General features: G+C 40.4%; 1 protein-coding gene across 2 annotated transcripts in view; it reads right to left on the reverse strand.

Annotated features, from left to right (window-relative positions):
* The window catches only part of PLCG2 (phospholipase C gamma 2), a 162,719-nt gene that overhangs the window by 31,073 nt on the left and 110,943 nt on the right, over positions 1-20,703 (reverse strand). For both annotated transcript variants that reach the window (XM_027850396.1, XM_027850395.1), the window contains exons 15-24: positions 19,615-19,719; positions 18,929-19,018; positions 17,482-17,657; positions 14,456-14,656; positions 13,258-13,377; positions 9,929-10,109; positions 7,485-7,553; positions 5,325-5,434; positions 3,240-3,336; positions 955-1,021 (exon numbers count right to left, since the gene is read on the reverse strand). In XM_027850396.1, coding sequence (XP_027706197.1) covers positions 955-1,021; positions 3,240-3,336; positions 5,325-5,434; positions 7,485-7,553; positions 9,929-10,109; positions 13,258-13,377; positions 14,456-14,656; positions 17,482-17,657; positions 18,929-19,018; positions 19,615-19,719 — 1,216 coding nt within the window. The remainder of the gene's footprint in view (positions 1-954; positions 1,022-3,239; positions 3,337-5,324; positions 5,435-7,484; positions 7,554-9,928; positions 10,110-13,257; positions 13,378-14,455; positions 14,657-17,481; positions 17,658-18,928; positions 19,019-19,614; positions 19,720-20,703) is intronic.

Raw genomic sequence — 20,703 nt, forward strand, 5'->3', positions numbered from 1 at the left:
ATGTTTAAAATGAGTGGGGGGCATGAATAAAAGATGTAGTCCCATAACAGAAATAGTATATTTCCCCCTTAAAGTGTATTACTCAATTACCAGCTCATGGTGGTAGACAGCAGTCTGCCAAGCTTTTACTACCATAGGTCATTACTTCTTAAAACTTAAATATTTAAAAAGCTGATTGCTCCTCCTGGCCTTCAGCCCTTAACATTCCCAGAACCCTCCTTTTTTCTGTCCATTCTTAAGGCTATGGAGGGCACACTTCTGCCTTGGAGTAAAAAATGCATGTGTATATGTAGGTGTGTATATACATGTTTATATATGTGCATGTGCGCATAAATATAAATATATATGTGTACTGTACACATATATAAATTTTTAATGAGCATATACTTTATTTATTAAATCCACAGTATAGTTTGGATTGAGAAACACAGACCTAAAAAACAGTTCATTAAAAAGTATTTTATGCTTAATGTGAAAATAGGCATTAATTAACAATAACCAAAAAAAAAATCTTTCCTTTCTAAGGCTGAAATGAACTGGCTTGTCTCAAACATTGGAAAAGGATGAAAATCCATTCAAAAAAACAATGAAACCCACCTAAGAGAATATCTACTAAGGGGACAGCAGTAGTAGGAAAGAGCACCAGATCAGGAATCACAAAACTTTAAGGGGAAGGCAACAGAAGCCAGAACCCCCGTCTCCTGACTCATAATACAATGTTCATTCTCCTACATGCACTGATGACCCTGCCCCCATGCTACTGTACCCAACAAACAATGTCTGGCCCTTCACACCAATTCCCCAGCTCCCTTTGGTCACTTTCTAGAAAAGCATAGGAAGGCAGAATAAGCCACGAAATTTAGGAATCACAAAAGTTGTCAGGTTGCCCTCAGGAATGATCTTAAGGCTGTGTGGGAATTAACAATAAAGATTAGGACTATGATGATTACCCACCAACATTATAGGTGTTAAGATCCAAGATTCCTCTGCAAAGAGATCCTAAAGGGTTATCTTCAATAATCTGTGGAAAGACAAGAGTAGTTTCAAGAAACCTGAAGAACAATTCACATTATTCCTAACTAGAACACTAAAAACACAACCAGATTCAAAATCATACCACTGAACTGAGACATTGCCCATGGCCCTGTTTAAAATTCATCCTCTTTACAGGATAAATATGTCCATAGGCAGATGGAAAAGGAATGAAGCACAGAGCTTGCAGTGACCTTGTTGCTAGTAGAGGCCTGAAACATTCACAGTGGGTCATTTTTCAGCTTACAAAAATGTGCATCATGAACTCTAAAGGAAATCTGGGGCCATTTCATTCAGTCTGCTCTTTGCAACTTCTCCATCATCCTCCATGACTGTGGAATGAGGCATCTTGGCTAATGTGTAGTCCTATATGTATAAGTTATGGGTTCCCAATTTTCAAAGAATTAAAGCACAAGAAAATATATTTAGAATAATCTGCAGCTTAATTTAGTCTCCCTCTAATTGTTCAGGACACCCTTTTAGCCCTGCAGGGCACAAAGGTCATTATTACAAATATCAATGACTTAACTGCACATGTATAACCTATACTGAGTTGCTTGCCTTTTCAATGAGGGTGGGTAGGGAGGGAGGAAGGGAAAAAATTTGGAACCCAAAGTTTTAAAAACACATGCTTAAAAAAAAATTTTCACATGCAACTGGGAAATAAGAAATACAGGAAATGGGGTACAGAAATCTATCCTGCCCTACAGGAAAATAGAAGAGGAAGAGGATAAGAGAAGGGGGGAAGAGACAGAAGGGAAGGCAAACTAGGGGAAGGGGTATTCAGAATGCATACCATCTTGGGGTGGGGGGAGGGGTGAGATGGGGTGAAAATTTGGAACTCAAAATCTTGTGGAAGTAAATGTTGAAAACTAAAAATAAATAAATTTATTAATTAAAAAAATACATCAATGACTATTCATAGGATCCTAGATTTAGACCTAGAAAGAATCTTACAAGTCATCAAGTCTAACTCCTTGTTTAGCAGAACAGGAAACTGAAGCCAGGAGAGGCTAAGCAACTCGTCCAGGGTCATTAAGGTAACAAGTAATGGAATCAGGGTTTAAACCCAGATCCATTGACTCCATACCCAGAACTCTTTCCACTGCAGTATTTACACTGTGTAGTAAAATTCAGAAGCTCTGGTTATGGAGACCTTCCAGTCAACAGAATGCTAGACCATAGATGAACCCTTATATTAAACTTTAATTCATCTCATCTTATCCACCTTTCAGTTCTACTTGCTACTTTAATTACTCTCAGGGTATACTTAATGCCAGAACAACTGAGGCAGAAGCATTTAATCTGTAAGATTACTTTAAGCAGGGGACAGGTTGCTACCATAGTCATTTTCCATCTGAAGGAAATTATCCTGTCCACTCAAAATCTTCCAGGACAACATGATTAAAACAAAATTGGTTGGCTGCAATGACTCCAGAATAATCCAGGCCGTCTCACTTGGATTACTGTAATAGCCTTTTAATTGGTTTCCCTGCCTCATATCTCTCCTCTCTCTAATCCATCCTCCAAAAATGAAATTCCTAATGCATAGATCTAGTTATGTCACTCCCACGCTCAAGAAGCTTCAGTGGCTCCTTATTACTTCTAGGTTAAAATTCAAACTCCTTTGTTGACATTTAAAGTCCTTCACAATCTAGATCTAACCTGTCTTTGCAGACATATTACTACCTTTCATGCACACCATATTCCAATCAAAATGACCTACTTAGAATTTCCCATATACAACATTCCATCTCTTGCCTCGTTACCTTTGTATAGGATATCCTCCATGCCTAGAATCTTTATTTTTGTCATTTTTGCCATATCTCCCTTCCTTCAAGGCATAGCTGAAGTGCTGCATCCAATAAGAGACCTCTGCTGATTCCTCCAGGGGTTAGCTACCCCCTACTCCCCAAATTACCCTTTTGTTTTCACCATCTGTCTTCATGTCATATCCCCATAGTAGAATGAAAGCTCCTCAGGGGCAAGGATTGTTTCATTTTTGTCTCTGTATCTCTAAAGCCGAACACAGCGCTTGGCATTTAATAAATGCGTGGTGACGAAATGAAATAATGAATTCATTGTACTATATTTTGCTCATGTTGAATCTCCGCCAGAACAACATGACAGCTCAAGTTAAATCTGTCTATTGGTACAGTTCATAAAAGGGGACAGGCAACTTCCTTGTGACCATTATCCAGGCTCACCTGTTTTTCCATCTCTTCAAAATCAACTGTTGATATGTCCTCCACATAATTAGATGGAAAATATTGCTGAATCCTTCCTCCATAATCACCCTTCCACCTAAATAAAGCACAGGACTATTAAGCCTTTGTGTGAAGGGTATTAATGATCCCTGCACAGCCATTTACTTCCCCAGCTGTTGTGCTGGTTCCCTGGCGAGATAAAAGCTGCAGCTGGTTACCCGGTCAAAGGCAGCCAGAGCTCGCTAGGGATGACAATTTCCAAAGGGAAATGTGGCTGCAGGGACTGAAGATCACTCTTTTTTCTCCCTCTACCCCTGCTCTAATGCTTTATCTGGTTGGAGAGAAACCCCTAAAATACTTCAGAACAGAAGGCCAAAGGTTTGAGCTGTTACGGATAAACTGAGATGAATGGCAAGACTAGCAGAAGTCCTCCCTGAGCTCTTGGGCAGAAAGATAAGGGGGTGTGGATGCTTAAGAGGAACAAGAGGTGCTCCCATCTCCTCTCTAAAAGTGTTCTCTTAGTCCTCAGACTTTCCTAAAGTGTTTTGTAGGGATCACTCCTTTAACCTATCACACTTAACCAGGTATCAGATTTATTAGCATATATGTCCTATACATCCCATTAGATTGTTAGCTCCTATGAGGGCAGGTGCTATGTGTTCTTCCCATCTTTGTAACCTCAGTGCCTAACATAGGGCCTTGCACATAGTAAGTACTTAATAATTACTGGTTGAATTGAGCCCTTCCCAAAGGTAAAAACAAAGGCCTTGTGATACTACCCACCCCAACTCCCTAATCTCTACCCTCTCTTAAGAGGCTCACTATTGAATGAATGAACTCTTAAAACTTCATTTAACAAACTGTGGTACAGGAGTGTAATGGACTGTTACTACACATATGGGATAAAAGAAGCATAGGAAGGCTTATATGAACTGATACAGAGAAAAGAAAGCAAAACCGGGAAGAAAACTACAGCTGATGACCACAACAGTGTAAATCCTAAGAAAAACAAAACTGCATGCTATGTAATTGAATGATCAAGTCTGGCCTCACAGAATTGAGAAAATGTACCTCCTCCTCTTCTTCACAAAATGGGGGAACTAGGTATGGATAGTAAGTATGTGTATATGTGTATGTGTGTGTATACACATGCATATACAAATTTATACTATATATATATGCATATACAAATATGAACATGTATACGTATATTTGCATATGTGTGTATATACACACACATCCACACATACATATTATTCCGTACTTAGTTCCCCCATTCTGCAAAGAAGGGAAGGAGGTACATTTTCTCAGTTCTGTGAGGGCAGGCTTGATCATTCTAACTACATAGTATGCAATTTTGTTGTTCTTAGCATTTACACTGCTGCGGTCATCAGCTATATTGTTTTCCCGGTTCTGCTCTTTTCTTTGTATCAATTCATGTAAATCTTCCTATGATTCTCTTAATGCTTCATACCTATATTCATATATATACACACACACGTTATATATGTATATATCTGTATGTATATGCATATGTATATAGTATATAATCATGTCAGATATGATTGATATGTTGACTGGTTTTGCAAAACTGATTTCTCCCTTTCTTTTTAAATCCTAGTTATAAGGAACAGCTTGCTAAGGAGGAAGAAAGGGTATATTTAGATATTAAGTTGATACATAAGCAAAACATAACAAAAATGTGATATTTTTTAAAGAAAGGGGAAAAAGCTCACTATTGAATGGACCCTAATGGTTAAAAGATAAGCAAGCAGTGGCTTTCTCTCCCCCTCCCCCATTTGCAGAGAGATTCACTTGACATGGGCACCTTTTGGCCTGCAAAGCCACCAGGACCAATTGGCTCTACCTGAGAAGCCAAAGGGCAGTGTTCAGCCAGAGCTGGTGAACCACCCTTGAGCTAGAACCTATGTAACAGAACACACCCTACTTTGCTAGCTCCCCAGGGATACCCTACAGGAGAAAGGTACAGGGGGCCCAGCCCTGGGCCTGACATGGTTCCTAAGAGCCAAAGGAGGCTCAGCAAAGCTCTGAAGCAGGAGGAGCCTATGTGGGGCACAGTCTTACCAGCCACCAGGCTCCTTGGAGACATTGTGGATGAGGGCCCCCCGACAGAAGCTGAGCTCATCCCCACGCTTGGCTTTGTAGTCATATAAAGCCTTCACAGTTCTCTGGGGCTTTTAATGAAAAGAAAAAGTAATCAGTGAGGCAGGGGAGGGGAAGGGAGGCAGGGAGAAACAAAGGAAATGGAGGGGAGGCTGGTTAGGTCCCAATCAAAAAGTCCAGCTTCTGGAGCCATTTGACATCCTTCTCATTAAGACTGAGAAGGCTTTGCTTCAAGGCTGTGTAGTAACATCTATTGGCCTGAGCACAGGCCAATGCTGTCTAAGTATTTCCCCATGTGGATGCCGAGCTGCTGGGACTCAGATCATTCACCTAAACACTGGCAGCGGCGGAATTAGCAGCTGTCATCATCCCTTTTCCCAACACATGCATAAAGGGAAAGACACAATACAGAAATGGTCAAGTCAGCTCCATGTCCCTGCTGGCAGTGGTAAGATTTGGGAAATTCTCAAGGAAACTGTATTTTCTGACAATGCAACAGTTCTTTCACCTTTTAAATTCTTTTACTCATAACTTGAGTAAAGCAACTTATCTGGGCGCATGTACCATGGGCAGCATTCCAGCAATCTGTTCCCTTCCTCAGAACATGACTGGGAGGCAAAGACAAGAAAAACAAGATTCTCCCATGACACACTATGAATTCCTACTGCAGACTTCCTTGGTTGGTGCTGGGTATGATCAGGGCTGAGCAAAAACAAGCAGGGAACTCAAGAATGAGTTCATTACTATGGCCCCAAATCCTACAGCCTTTCTCTAAGAGATTTTTTCTCAGTTCTTATTCTCCAAGGGTGGGTGCCAGATATAAAGAACCCCCCCCCCGAGATTCATAGAAGTAGACTTGAAAGTGCCTACATGCACTGAGCATCGAGCCCATGTCAATAAGCTCTGAGATTTCAGAAGGAAAGGTACTATATAAATATGCTAGTAGATCTTCTTGGTTTTAAACAACTCAGCAAAATTAAATATGAACTTCCAAAACTGAGGAGGAAGGAGGGAGAAGTGACCACTCTGCTTAAAAAAAAAGTCTTCATTTATTAAGAAATGATTCAGAATCACAGAACTTTTAAGGGAGAAGGGACTCAGAGACCAGTTAGTCCTAACTCTCCCTCAAAAAGAAACTCTTCTTGAACACACTCAATAAATGGTCATCCAGACTTTGCCTGAAGACCTTCATGGGAAGCAACCTGCTACCCCTCCCAAGCAGCCCAATTTACTGGTCTTTTTTTTTTGTTTTTAGGCAATTGGGGTTAAGTGACTCACCCAGGGTCACACAGCTAGTTAAGTGTCAAGTGTTTGGTCTGAGGCCAGCTTTGAACTCAGGTCCCCCTGACTTCAGGGCCTGTGCTCTATCCACTGCGCCACCTAGCTGCCCCTCAATTTACTGCTCTTAGGAAGGTGGTTCCTGACATTAAACCTAGATTTGCTAGTTCTTTGCTACTTCTACCCATTTCTCCTAGTCCTATCCTCTGGAGAAACCATTAAGATCCCTCAAAGAGGAAACTCCCTAGAGTACATTTAATATGTCACTCAATTTAACCTCAGTTTTTAGGAATTCATCCCTTACACTTCCACATAATATCACTGTATTTTTCAATACAATTTCAGAATTCTAATAATGCCACTTAATGAGCACATTTAATGTGCTCATTAATTTTCACCCTAGAGGCAGGGTGAAAACAACAACAAAAATTCATTTGTCTACATGAGAGATGGGGCTGGAGGCAGAATGGACAAGGAAAAGACCATGGCCAGCAGCTGTTGGGGTGTGAACCCACATGACAAACCGGACATGGAACAACAGTTAACATTCTCATTGGGGGACAGAAGATCAGAGAACCAGACATTTAATGAATATTATCAGCCAATATAATTCATATGTCCAAATTATAAAAACTTAACTATAAATCATTTTACCTAAACCTTCTCAATCAAACCCTGGGATTTCAGTAAACCAAAGCTGCATTGGGATCGTATGTGTCTGACAGTTTGACATCTCATTTCTGGGGAAAGTTTGATTTTCATTTCTCCCATGTTTATTTTTCTCCACAACATTCTAAATAAGGAACAATATTTTTTTAAATTAAAGAAAAGTAAACACTGTACCGTTGAGGGGTTAATTTCACTGGGATCCACATACATCCTGACATCATAGAGTGAATTTATGTCCCTTTCCTGGAAAAGAAGAAATCAAGAAAATATTTTAAAATGGAAAGATACATTATGCTCTCCTGGTATTCTTTGCATGTAATGTGATGGCAATTAGCATCTGGTAGCTTCTTCTCCCTTGGGAGAACACAGAACGGATATATAGAATCTGGCAAGGGAGTTAACAACCCACAAGAGGTAGTCATGGGTGGAGACAAGAGGAGAATCACAGATGTTCCTGGAGCTAACAGACCATGTGAAAATCTGGCAGTTTTTCATGAAAACTGATACAGTCCACAGAAAGGTTAATTGTGGAATTCAGCGATGATCACAAACTTAACCTGAACACACACACACACACACATACACACATATATGCACGCACACACAATAGAAGACTAGAAAATAGGACTTTCAAATATATAAGATCTCTATGCCTCACGAAGCAGTGTAGTGGAACAGAACCAGCTGGATTTGGGAGTTACCAAACCACAGAATTTCAGAGTTAGAAAGAACTTCAATAGCCTTCTAAAACAACCCATGCCTACAAAAGAATCTCCTCTACAACATACATAACTAACGGTCATCCAGCCTAGAAAACCACAACAGAGGGGAAACCTACAATCTGCCTCAAGCTTCAAATACTTACTCGAATATTTATTAGCGAGGTGACTAGGCAAGTCATATAATGCTAGCCTTAACATCCTCATTTATAAAATGAAGATGATAATATAGAGTTTGGGACAGCTAAGTGGGGCAGCGGAGAGAGTTCCAGGTCAAGAGTCAGGAATACCTGAGTTCAAATCTGGCCTCTCGGACACTTACTAGCTCTGTGACCCTAGGCAAGTCATTTCACTCTGTTTGCCTCTGTTTCCTCATCTATAAAATCAGCTAAAGAAAGAAATGGCAAACCACTCTTGCCAAGATAACCTTAAATGGAGTCACAAAGAGTCAGACATGACTGAAACAACTGAACAACAACAATATAGAGTTTATGTTTCTAAAGTGCTTTGTACAGTGGCTGGCACATAGCAAGTGCTATATGAATGTCAGCTACCATTACTACTATTATATTAGCATTTACATAGCACTTTTATATAGTGCTTTAACTTTTACAAAGAACTTTAGAAATATTATCTCATTTGATCCTCCCAATAACCCTGGGAGATAATTGTTTTTATGATTCCCATTTTATAAATGAGGAAACTGAGGCAGAGAGAGGTTAAGTGACTTGGAGAGAATCACACAACTATTAAGCTTTTGAGGTTGGATTTGAACTCGGGCCTTCTTGACTCCTGGCCCAGTACTTTATCCACTGCTCCATCTCAAGTGAAAATAGTAATACTATTTACCTCACAGATTTACTATGAAGAACACATTTCATAAACCTTTTTGTTTTTATCCACTCTTGTATAGATTGAGATCTAGATCTCAAGCTGAATTCAGAGCTGCAGCAACCAGAAAGTCCTGACATTCATTATTAGAAGAGAGGCTTACACAGGACAGATGTGCATGGAACATGCTGTCTAACATTTTGAGAGGTGAAAGAAGGTAAGAAATATCAGGAGGAAATCTAAAAACAATTCATTCACCTTTCACAGTAGAGAAGAAAGAGGTCCTGTTAGGCAGAAGATGGGGACATACAAGGGGAGGGAGAGGAGTGGGGTATAAGGAGTAATAAAAAAGCACGCATTTGCAGTCAGAGCTAGACTGAACCAGGGACGGGGAGTTAGGGGAGAAAGAAGTGATAAAAAAAAAAAGGCCATAGAAAGGATGATGAAGAGAAGAGAAGGGAACTAGGAAAGGGACCACATATGCGGCTTTCCTCAGCCAGTAAGTACATAATTTTCAAGTAGTCAAATGGTCCTGGATCACAGGTTTAAGGATGCTGGTTTCTAGGTTTGTCTACCACACCCAACAATTGGATCAATGCTGAGAAAAGTCTTAACTTCATCTGACTTGCTTTGTCATCAAGCACTGGGGCAGGCCAGACAATAGCATTCTTTTCTCCAAATGCACACCTCCCCCATTTACTGAAGCTTTATGCCATTTTGTGTGAATTGTTACAGAAAATTTTACTTCTGGAAGTGCCTTTCTATCTTCTTTGGCCCATTCCTATAGGTTAAATAATAAGTTTGTGAGTTTGACAGCTCCGGTTTAGATAGCCTCTGAGGCCCCTTCTAGCTCTGAATCTGTGATCCCTTGTGAAGGTTGTGGACACATGGCAACACAAAGCAATTTGACAGTAACCTCCACGCCAGGCTTGAGACCTGGCAATCATAGGCTTTTGGCTCCAAAACTTCAAAGACGTACAGAACAAACTTCTCACCCAAAGTGAGTCTATCAGATTTAATTAGATGACATTTTTCTTGCACTGAATCCCAGAAAAGAGGATCACTCACGGTGTTGTAACGCTCCAGCAACTCTGGAGTCACGGGATAGCGCAGTCTCATTTTCCTGTAGAGTGCATGCTTTTCATAGTAGCTGACCAATTCCACCAAACTTTCAAAGTAAGCAGATGTCCCCAGCACAAAGTGGTGTCCATCTTTGTTAATCCGGCAATGTTTCACTTTTCCCTTGGCTCTGGAGAGACAGGATTTCACAGGGAGGCGAACATAGGTATAACTTCCACAACAGCTGAAGAGCCCAAAACATTCTCCCTTCCCTCAACCAATGCTTTAAGACTTGGAGTTTCACCATCAATCAGTGATTCCAGAACATATTCCTGGGCAAGAGGAGTCAACATGAAGAGACCAGGCCTCAGAAAAAGGAAGTGAATTCCTGGAACTTTCTCAGAATGGTTCTCAACAAGTAAACTATGAGAGGCAGCATGGGGCATGGAAAAGAAGGCTAGATTTGGAGTTGGATGATCTGAGTTCAAATCCCAGTCATGCCACTTAAGCTGTATGACACTTTTACCCTCATTTCAGTCATTTAACCCTCCCTGGGCCTCAGTTTTTTTATCTGGGGTGACCAGATGGTTTATGAGGTCCCTTTGGGTTCTAAACCTAAGATATGTGATCCATCAGAGTTGTGAGATAATTCCAAAGACATCTAACCATAACAATCAATCTCCCTTAAAAAATAAAATGAAATAAAAGTTTCACTACAAATATTCTTGATCCACATGAGAAAATTGCCAAGTAACAGTAATGAGGCATGATATAAATGTTAGTTAAAGGACAGTCTAAGTATTATTAACCTGTTTTATAGATGGAAGGACCAAGAAAATGTTAAAGACCTGCCCCTAGTCCCACAGCTAAATGTCAGAGCCAGAACTCAATTGGTTCATCTTTAGACCCCAGAGGTCTTTTCATCATACCATACTATGTCTCTGAAGTCATCAAACCTCAGAACTTCATCAAGTCAATATGCATTAAAATTGTACACAATTTTCTCTGAAATGAGATGTCACACTACCTACCATAACTTCTCCCAAACTTCATTTCCCCCAAGTTCCTTTACCTAACATCAATAGGAGAAAATAAAAGTTACAAAAATCTATCTTCTAGGAAAAATAAATAGCCTCAAAAATAGAAAACAATACTATAAAGGACTAATTTCACTAGGTCTTACATACAGGAGGGTCCCAGTTCACTATGTCAAAGACAAAGAAACCTGACTATAGCTTTCCAGAGCAACAGGGAAAAAAGAAGGGTGGAACCACCCTGAAATGTCTGGTTTTCCTCCTGTTCCTTTTCCCTTCACCAGCTCGTTCTCCAAGGGCCAAAACTTGTGCCAGCTGGGTCACCATTAGGTAAATTACCTCACCTCTATCAGCCCAAGTTTCCTCATCTGTAAAGTGAAAGGAATAATGACACTTGGCCTACCTTTGTCAAAAGGTCACTGTAAGTATCCAATGAGAGATAATGGATGTGACAGTGTTTTCTAATTATAAATTGGGTGCCTCAGAAGGTAGTGAGTTACTCTCACTTAGAAGTCTACCATTTGGCCAGTGTGTTATAGATGAGAATCCTTTTCAGGTATGCATTGGACTAAAAGGCCCCTGAGATAACTTCCAACTTTGAGATTCTATGATATATAAGGTACTATTATTAGACAATGGTGTCTAATGGAAGGCAGTGAGGTGGATTTCATCTGGGAAATCATATAGTGGCTTCAGTAATCCCAAGCAGAGATCCTAAGTGAAAAAACCCATCTTTTGATTCTAATATGCTCAAATATAGTTACAAATCATGGATTGCTACAATCTCTGAAGAATCAGAATCATGTGTGACCCAAAGGGTAAATGTGGCGGTAAGCAAGCTACAGCATATTCCAATGAACTACATAAATGACATCAACCAGGAAAGTGTAAGAGTATAAAAGAATATGAGCCATTCATATAATAAAAATAAAGGATAACAGAAGTAAATCCTATGAAATGAAAAAAGACCTTGAGGAATGGCTCCTGTACATTGGATAGAGTATCTTTGGAACGTTTGTGGGAAACCATAGACTACAGTATGAAAAGGAATGGATAGGCTGAGATGTGTACAATTGGAGAGATGACCACATTTCTAAGATCACACATAGTAAAAAAAAGTATGGTGTCTATAAGTCAAGATCCACTTTGTAACACCTCCTCTTTCCAAGCCTCCAGAAAACTCAAAAGGACCAACCAAAGACCCTGAACAAATATATCCAAACAGTCCCTGAAAGGCAACAATAAGCTCAGCTCCCCTACACCAATGGAGAATGGGAGGGTCCAGGACAAAAAGAACTCACAAAGGCCATATACATATATGTCCGCCATTTGTAGAGAATCAGAATACAGTAAAGTACACCGAGACAATGTCAACAATCTTCTCTTTCTTTGAGGATTAAAGAGGCACTGGAGTTGCATATCAGGCTCTGGGGTTACCATTATGGATCTTACTTTAAGATTGTGCTATGAAACATTGAACTGCCAGATAATAAGCTTCTAGATAACAAAGATGCAATTGTATAGTATCAAACTATACCAACATCTCTCTTTTAATCTTTATTATCAGTTTCTTAAGAAAGTAGCAGCTAACTGTTAGTAGTCTTAAGGAAGGAACCAGCTTCTCTCTCACTGTAAAGCTCCCTGTAGGCAGCAGAGAAAAACAGGGAGAACCCAAACTTTTGGACTAGTATTGGGTTGACCCATGTAGCGTGGTATGTGAAGAGAGAGCATGAGAGTCAGGTGAGATCACTTTGGGGAAGAGCAATGTGCATTTTGGAGACTCCTATTACAAAAGTGGCTTGTCCTGAGTGTCTGTTTTTGTCCTTTACTCATGTTCTAAGTAAAATCTTAAGCATAATAGCTGTGTCACAAGTAGCTTGAGATTTTAGGCACTTAGTACATTGTACCAAAGGGTTGGTCAGTGATGAGTACAATACTTTCTGAACTCTTCCCTATTTTCTGAAGCATGCCTGTGTCAAAGGTTGAGAGATCTTGGCAGTCAGAGGCCAGATAACCTTTAAAACTCATTCATTTTCTTCAACATAAGTTAGAGAATATCAATGGGAAAGAAAGATTCTCTGTTCTCTAAGAATTATAGGGAGAATCATCTAAAAAGTTTTGTGGTTTTTCATGGGGAAGACTTCATAAAAATTCACTCTTTTCACATAAACTGTCCAAGAAAGCCAAAGGGAATCCACTGAAGATATAAGTCCTATTTAATGACAGCTAGAAGACTCCATGACTTTTGCTCACTTAACCTCCCAATGAGCTGTTCACTATATATGGGTTTGCCCATACACTTACCTGAAAGTAATGGCATATGCATCTCCCCCTTCTCTTTTCCTAATCAGGAAGGCTCCATCTCGGGGAATTCTCATCAACATGTCTTCAGCTTCTCCTCTGCTCAGGCTATCATAGTACCAACTGCAGCATGGCATTGGGGGCGGGTGGGGGAGAAAGATAGACGAGAGATTCTAAAGCTTGTCAACTTGCCAGTCAGCCAGAGTAACGGGTGGCGGTGTTTCCTAAATTATAGTCTCAGAAATTACCATATAAATTATGTATTAGATTTCCCCATCTTGCCTCACATGACAGCAGTTTAGGGAAAAGAATACAGCAACATATCAAATTCTTGGGTAAAACATCAGCATGGCTTGTCTGCTTAAAGCAACACAGAATAAATCAGCTTATCGTTACAAAACAATACAGCCCAGAACTGCCATGCTGGTTATCACAGAATGGCACATTAGCTGCAGCTTCTGTCCTGAAAAACATGAGGCAAAGGGTACAGCCAGAAGGATTTGGTTGTTTTCATGCGTGTATGTGTGTGTATATGTATGTGTTTAAAGAAGGAAAGCAAAAGAAGGCAAAAAAAGAAAGAACCCACAAGGGAATGCAGGAATAGTTTTAAAAACAAGAGGGATTATCCAACATGAGCTGCTTGGTAACCTGAATTTTAGCAGAGTAATGATTCTTTGTTTGAGGTTTATTTTCCTCCATTCTCAACATCAGAAGGCAGGACCAATCTTTGGTTCAACGTACAGATAAAAACTAAGGGAAAGACTGGATTTTTTCATTTTCAGAGAGAAGAGCAAGGAACTCTGTTAAGAAGAAATTCCATGCCATAATTAACCTCTGGAAACCAAACCCCATGTTGTTTTATCCATAAGAGAGAAAAGTAAAGCATTTAGAAACCATTAGGTAGATGCTAAGAGAGCATTAGACCCCTCTGCATGAATTTAAAGGAGCAACAAAGGTTCTTGAGCAGCCTTGGATGATTGGTATTGAGCTTTCCTGGCTCCACCATTTGCCTTACTCTCTATGTGCTTCCTTCCATACCCCACATCTGTTTATTGATGGGATGAGACGTCTGCATGCAAACATTTCTGGAGCTCCACCACCCCAGGAGACTGTAACTAAGCCCAACATGGAACCCCACAGAGCACACACACTTTTGAGCACATAGCCAGAGCACATAGCCAGAGCACATAGCCAGACATACGCTTTTGATTCATGAGGATTGGGGTTGGGCACTGGGTCTGTCAGACGAAGCTCAAATTCAGCACATCTCAGGTGGGCTTCTCGGTAGTGTTGGATCAAGTCATAGATGCTGTTGAACATGAGGTTGTCAGTCAAATAATACTTCATGGCTCCTCCCTCAAGAGTCGACCGTATTCGACAGTGCTGGACTCTGCCTGATCTCCTGAAAAGGGAAGGGATGTATCTGTCAGGCCACATCACTTTCAAGGCTTCCATCTAAAAAGGAAAACTTACTTTCAAAAAAATCAAACAAGGAGACTCCAAATATATTAATTCTACCCAAACAAGTATAGGTATGGTACTCTTTGTCCCTATGCCACCTTGTTAATATATATACTTATATGTGTGTATACACATACACATACACACACATATATATGCATACAAATATATATAATATATATATCATATATATATAGTATAGACATCTATTTGTACACATTGACTCCTCTGAGAGAATGAGTACCTGGCACATAAGTGCTTAAGTAAATGTTTGTTGATTGATTGCATGAACCTACAAGGCTGTGATTTCATCACCTTTGGGAAACTCCTATTCTAGGAACTCCCTTCACCAAAGGAAACCTTAATTCATCTGTGACTTAGTAGATTAAGTAGGTAGTTAGCTAAAACACACAGTGGCTAAATGACTTGCTCAGGGTCACCAGGCTAGCAAGATGGAATTTGAACTCAGATCTTCCTGACTTCAAGGCATTCTGTCTCGTATGCCATGCTGCTTCTAATGTTTGTGTGTATGTATACAGATATACATAAACATCTATATCTATTGTTCAGTCATTTCAGTTGTGTCCAACTCTTCATGACCTCATTTGGGATTTTCTTGGCAAAGATACTGGAGTGGTTTGTCATTTCCTTCTCCAGCTCATTTTACAGATGAGGAAACTGAAGCAAACAGAGTTAAGTAACTTGCCCAGGGTCGCACAGCTAATAGGTATCTGAGGCCAGATTTAAACTCAGATCTTCCTGACTCTAAGCCCTGCTCTAACCACTGTACCACCAAGCCGCTCCATTTTTACACTTAAATAGAACACACAAATATGTACACATATAGATATACACAGACACTCAGAGTTCTTAACCTGGAGCCCATGGATTTTTCAAAATATTTTGATAACTATATTTCAATATAATTTGTTTCCTATGTATTTTATCTTATGCATTCAATATCATTCTGAGAACAGGTTCATAGGCTTCACCAGATTATTAAAGGACTCCATGACATAAAAAAGTTAAACATACTGATTATATACGTATGTATAGATGTATGTATCTAGCTCCCCACACATAACTACATCAGCAACTCTCCTAAATTGTAAGTTGCAGAGCAGGTGCTAACTTGCTTTGGGAGAAGATGTTTCCTCACTGAGAATTCCCTAAATGAAATCACAGGTTGGGTGCTAAAATGAATGAATGAATAAGGAAAAAATAATACATGTGAGAATGAATAAGATATGTTTCTGTACAGCTGGATTCATATTAGGTGAGACAAGACTACACAACAGTGAAAACTATGGAGGCTACCACAGCTGTGTTAACTGTCCTATCACTTCCATCGACTCCTCATTTTACCTATTGTTTTTGTTCGTCCTTCATTCTCAAAGACGACCAATGACATCAGGAGGGTGATGTCTTCACTTGTAAGTGAATTGGATTTAAGTGAAGCAGGGCTGTGCAAAGTCATCAGCCTCACTCTCTCCTTCAGAGTCATCAGAGGCCAGGGGCAAGAAATATGTCAGGACAACTGGCAATGGCCCAGTCATTTTATTTACTAAGCAAAGGTATTCAATCTCTCCTCTACAGACCAGGCCTTGTCTTCCATATCCAAAACCAACATCCAAGGGCATCCATACTTGCACCTGATTAGATACTAAGGTTTCTGAGCAGGCTCTCTCCCTTCTCAAAGTACCTCATATTTACTTTATCTGTGGACTTGTCACATCCTCCAAGAGACAGGAACAGTAGGAACTTTTTAAATGTTTTGTCTTTGTAGCCCCTGATACTCCAGTGCTACATGTACAGTAGGCCTTTAATAAATGTTTGCTGAGGGGGCAACTAAGTGGCTCAGTGGATAGAGCACTGGCCCTGGGGTCAAGAGTACCTGAGTTCAAATCCAGCCTCAGGCACATAATACTCACTAGTTATGTAACCCTGGGCAAGTCCCTTAACCCCAACTGCCTCACCAAAAATAAAAAAATGTTTGCTGAAATGAATTGAATAATTCTGGAAAATTCATAGATATATGATCTTATGATCAAAGGAAATTTAACTTGCATACAAAAGCAAAATTCAGCTTTTTGTCTCCATAGCTTTAGTCAGGGGAGTTTAGTAAGCCCTCACTTTAAGACAGTGTGCTCATTCCTCAAGACTGCAACTTGAAGGGGACTGCCAGGAAATAAAACCTTGACTAAGGGATATTATTATTCTGATTGTTTGTTGGGACACTGCTAGAAAAGGTAGTGATGACAAACAAGGAAAGTGACTTTGAGAACTTTATTTGGAAGTGCTGAACCATTGGTCTGTTGAAACACAGAGCTGAAAAATATGGTCGTTTTGTTTTGTTTAATTGGACCTGTGATTTCATTGGCACAGGAAATTCCCAGTGAGGAAATTCCCTCTACCAATGAAAATCTCCAACTGCTCTGCTACTTAGAGAATGAGAAAGTTGCCTGAGTCCTGACAGATGAAGTGACTTGCCCAGAGTCACAAAGACAGTATGTGTCAGGGGTGTGATTTGATCCCAAATCCTCACTGACTCTATTCACCATACTTGCTGCCTTTTGGGATAATTAGGGGCCTGCAATTATGCAAATTCCTAAAGAAAATAAATTCAACTATATTTTAAGTTCATGGAGGGCAGAAAGCACCTCTTATTCATCTCTCTACCCCTAAGAGGCCCTAGCCCAAATTTGGCACTGCATAGAGAAAATGTTCAATGAATACCAGTTAAATGAATAAAGTAAATGAAATTACCAAAAGGACAGTGTGTAGTCGTTGGGGAAAGTCTCACTTTCACGGACTAAGAAGGTTCCATCCTTGGCCCCGGTTTCAGCACAGTATTCTTGCAGCAGTTTCTCAGCACTGGTCCTCTTCTCCATCCTCTTATGAAACCACTTCTCACCAAAATGCAGGTCAGTCTGTGCTACATCCTAGATCATAAAAGGTGGTCAAGTTACAGGGGCTTCCAGGCCAGAGAACTTTTTATGTGACTCCAACATGAAAACACGGTGTTCATCTCCACAGTGTTACCTTGGAAAGGTGCTGTGCTTACCACCCTTTGTTGTCTAAGTTAACAAAATGCCCGTTAAGCCTGTCTATTACCTAATGGCTGGGGCCCAGCTGCTTTCCTCAGGCCCTGTGTGGCTGTTGCACCCTGGACACAAATATGTTTGTTTTTGCTTTTTCTATGCTATCTGGTTCTAGGAATATAGCCTGACAGCCAAACAAGCCAACCTCTCCCCCAGAGCTATTGCTACCTGAAATCTCTTGTCTCAATGTGCCATTTTCAATTAGACTCAAAGTAAATCAACAAATACAAGCTGTGCTCACTCAATCAGGCCCCGGGGCTGAATCCTCTCTGGGCACATGGTTGGGGTTCTGCCTGAAGAAGCAGGACCTTGGGGCTCTGCCATAGTGCACAGTTAAGTCCCTTATTATGGGGTTGGAAGCTCATGGAAAAAAAAAAACCTGGGGCATAAACAGTGGTTTAGCTACCACAATCACCTGAGCTAGGAAGAATGAGGACTACGATACTGAGCAAAAGCAGAGTGCTTTATTTAATTCACCATGAGGACACCCCCACCTAGTGACAACAATGGGAAGTCCAGCAAAGCAGGAGAAAGGCTATTCAGGCCTCGAGTGTAAAAACAAGAATTTCTGGTTTTGTTGGAAAAGGCTGTGAAAATAGGTAAGAAAAATAAGGGCAGTGATATTGTCCTAAAAGCTGCTGGATCTCTTTAGTGACACAGAAGTGACTCAGGCCCTGCCTGTCCATCCTGAGCTCTTCTACTTTGACGCTCAGAAGTCTATCGTTACTGCCCTCAAAGAACACAAAAATGATGATAATGATGATAACACTTTATATAGGGCTTACTATATACCAGGCACTGTGCTAAGTGCTTTACAATTAGTATCTCATTTGACCTTCACGACAACCCTGGGAGGTAGGTGCCATCATTACCCCATTTTACAGATGAGGAAACTAAGGCAAAGAAAGGTTAAGTGACTTGCCCATGGTCATACAATTAATAAGTTTTTGAGGCCAAATTTTAACTCAGGTATCCCTGACTCCAGGGCCAGAGCTCTATCCATTGTGTCAACAAACTGCTCAGACAGAACAAAGAGGGGCCAGAGACAGAACTGGGAAGAAGGGTCCCCTTCCTCATTCAGATCTGTAGGAAAATCTGCCCTTTTCCCATACCTTTACTGAATCCTCCTCTGCGTTCTGCTCTATAACATCACTGAAGGACAGCTTGTCATCAGCTACGGCACAATAGTGGCGATACCACTTCTGCAACACAAGACCATAGTTAGTTAGCCTTCTTAAACAAGAAACCTAAGCTGGTATGGCAACAGCAGCTGGAAGCCTCAGCTCCCAGTGTCCTTCTTGGACACTGCTCACACAAAAATGTCCTAAATTTTTTCCTAAAATTGTTGTTACTTAAAGAAGCAAGCATTCTCATTTCCCCATGCTAATCAGCTCATTCCCTCCAATTCAGACTATAACATGGGCATAATCCCTTTCTCCAGATGATTCCAGCATCCAGACTGGATGCCCCTGCCCTGCATTTTGTGACTGCACAGTTCTCAGACCTCTGCTCTTCCTTCAGGTTTCTAACAACCATAATGAAAACAACACAAAGTTGTGGAAAAGGAAGAGAAGTTTTTATTTTATTTCTTTTTGTTCTAAAGCTCTCCTGCTCGTGCCTGCCAATAACATTTTCAGCACCATGGGGAGCAGCATTCAGACTTGCACAGACTGGGTCTTGCGTAATCAATGGTATCCCATATGTTCTTTTGGTCTTAAAGCCCTCCTGCTTGGACCTGCCAATAACATTTTCAGCACCATGGGGAGCAGCATTCAGATTTGCACAGACTAGGTCTTACCTGATCAATGGTGTCCCACATGTACAATTCCCCTTGCTGCTTTTTTTCCTCCTTCTTGTCTTCAATGTTGATGTCCACATCTCCCCTAGGACCCAGCTTCTTGTGCTAAAATGAAATACAATGAAGGTTTCTCTCTTGGAACCTTTCTTTCCTATCAGCCAGTAAATAAACAATTACTATCAAGTTGCCAAGTGCAAAGACTCTTTTGGATGCTAAGAGCAATGTAAGAAGAACAAAGGACTCTTGAGCTTCCGTTGCCCAAGAAGAGCAAATAAAATGATTGGGAAGACCATCAAACCAACCCCCCCACCCCACAACATACACACATGAAGCAACAAAAACAAAAACAAAGGAAAATGTCAACACATATTGAACACGGTACTCTAGATATGAACAGACCAGGGCACGTAGGTACAGTGGAACCACTACCTCTCTAGCCCAGAATACTGCACTGCTTTTAGGATTACACTACCTTTTTGGGGCTGCTAGAACACACTGTTAACTCACATTATCTGGCAATCCATTAAAACAATGAGGTCCTTTTCAGTTGAATTTCTATCCAATAGCCTTAGACAACTTGCACATGTAAAAACAATTTTTTTTGAATCCGAACATAAGGCTTCCATTTATCTAGATTAAATTTCATCTTATTACTATAGTGCTCCTCCCCACTGGGCTCTGGGAGGAACAATACACTACATGCAGATCCATAACTAGATCTTTTTGGATCCTAAAGATTCTGTCATCTTATGACCTGGTGGTCATAAGATAGGTAGTGGTGCAGTGGAGAAAGTGCTAGACCTGGAGTCAGGAAGACCTGAGTTCAAATCTTGCCTCAGACATTCACTAGCTATGTGACTTCATTCAAGTCACTTAACCTCTCAGCCTTAGTTTCCACATCTGTAAAAGGGGGATAATAATAGCAATTACCTCACAAAATCATTGTGAGGATCAAATGAGATAAAATATGTAAAGCACTTTGCAAACCTTAAAAGACTATATAAATACTATCATCATCCAGCATGCTAACTATCCTTCCCAGTTCTGTTTCATCTACAAACTGAATAAGCATGGCTTCTATGCCTTAAT

The sequence above is a fragment of the Vombatus ursinus genome, unplaced genomic scaffold (assembly GCF_900497805.2).
Source record: "Vombatus ursinus unplaced genomic scaffold, bare-nosed wombat genome assembly UNPS02009062.1, whole genome shotgun sequence".
NCBI classification, from domain to species: Eukaryota; Metazoa; Chordata; class Mammalia; order Diprotodontia; family Vombatidae; genus Vombatus; species Vombatus ursinus.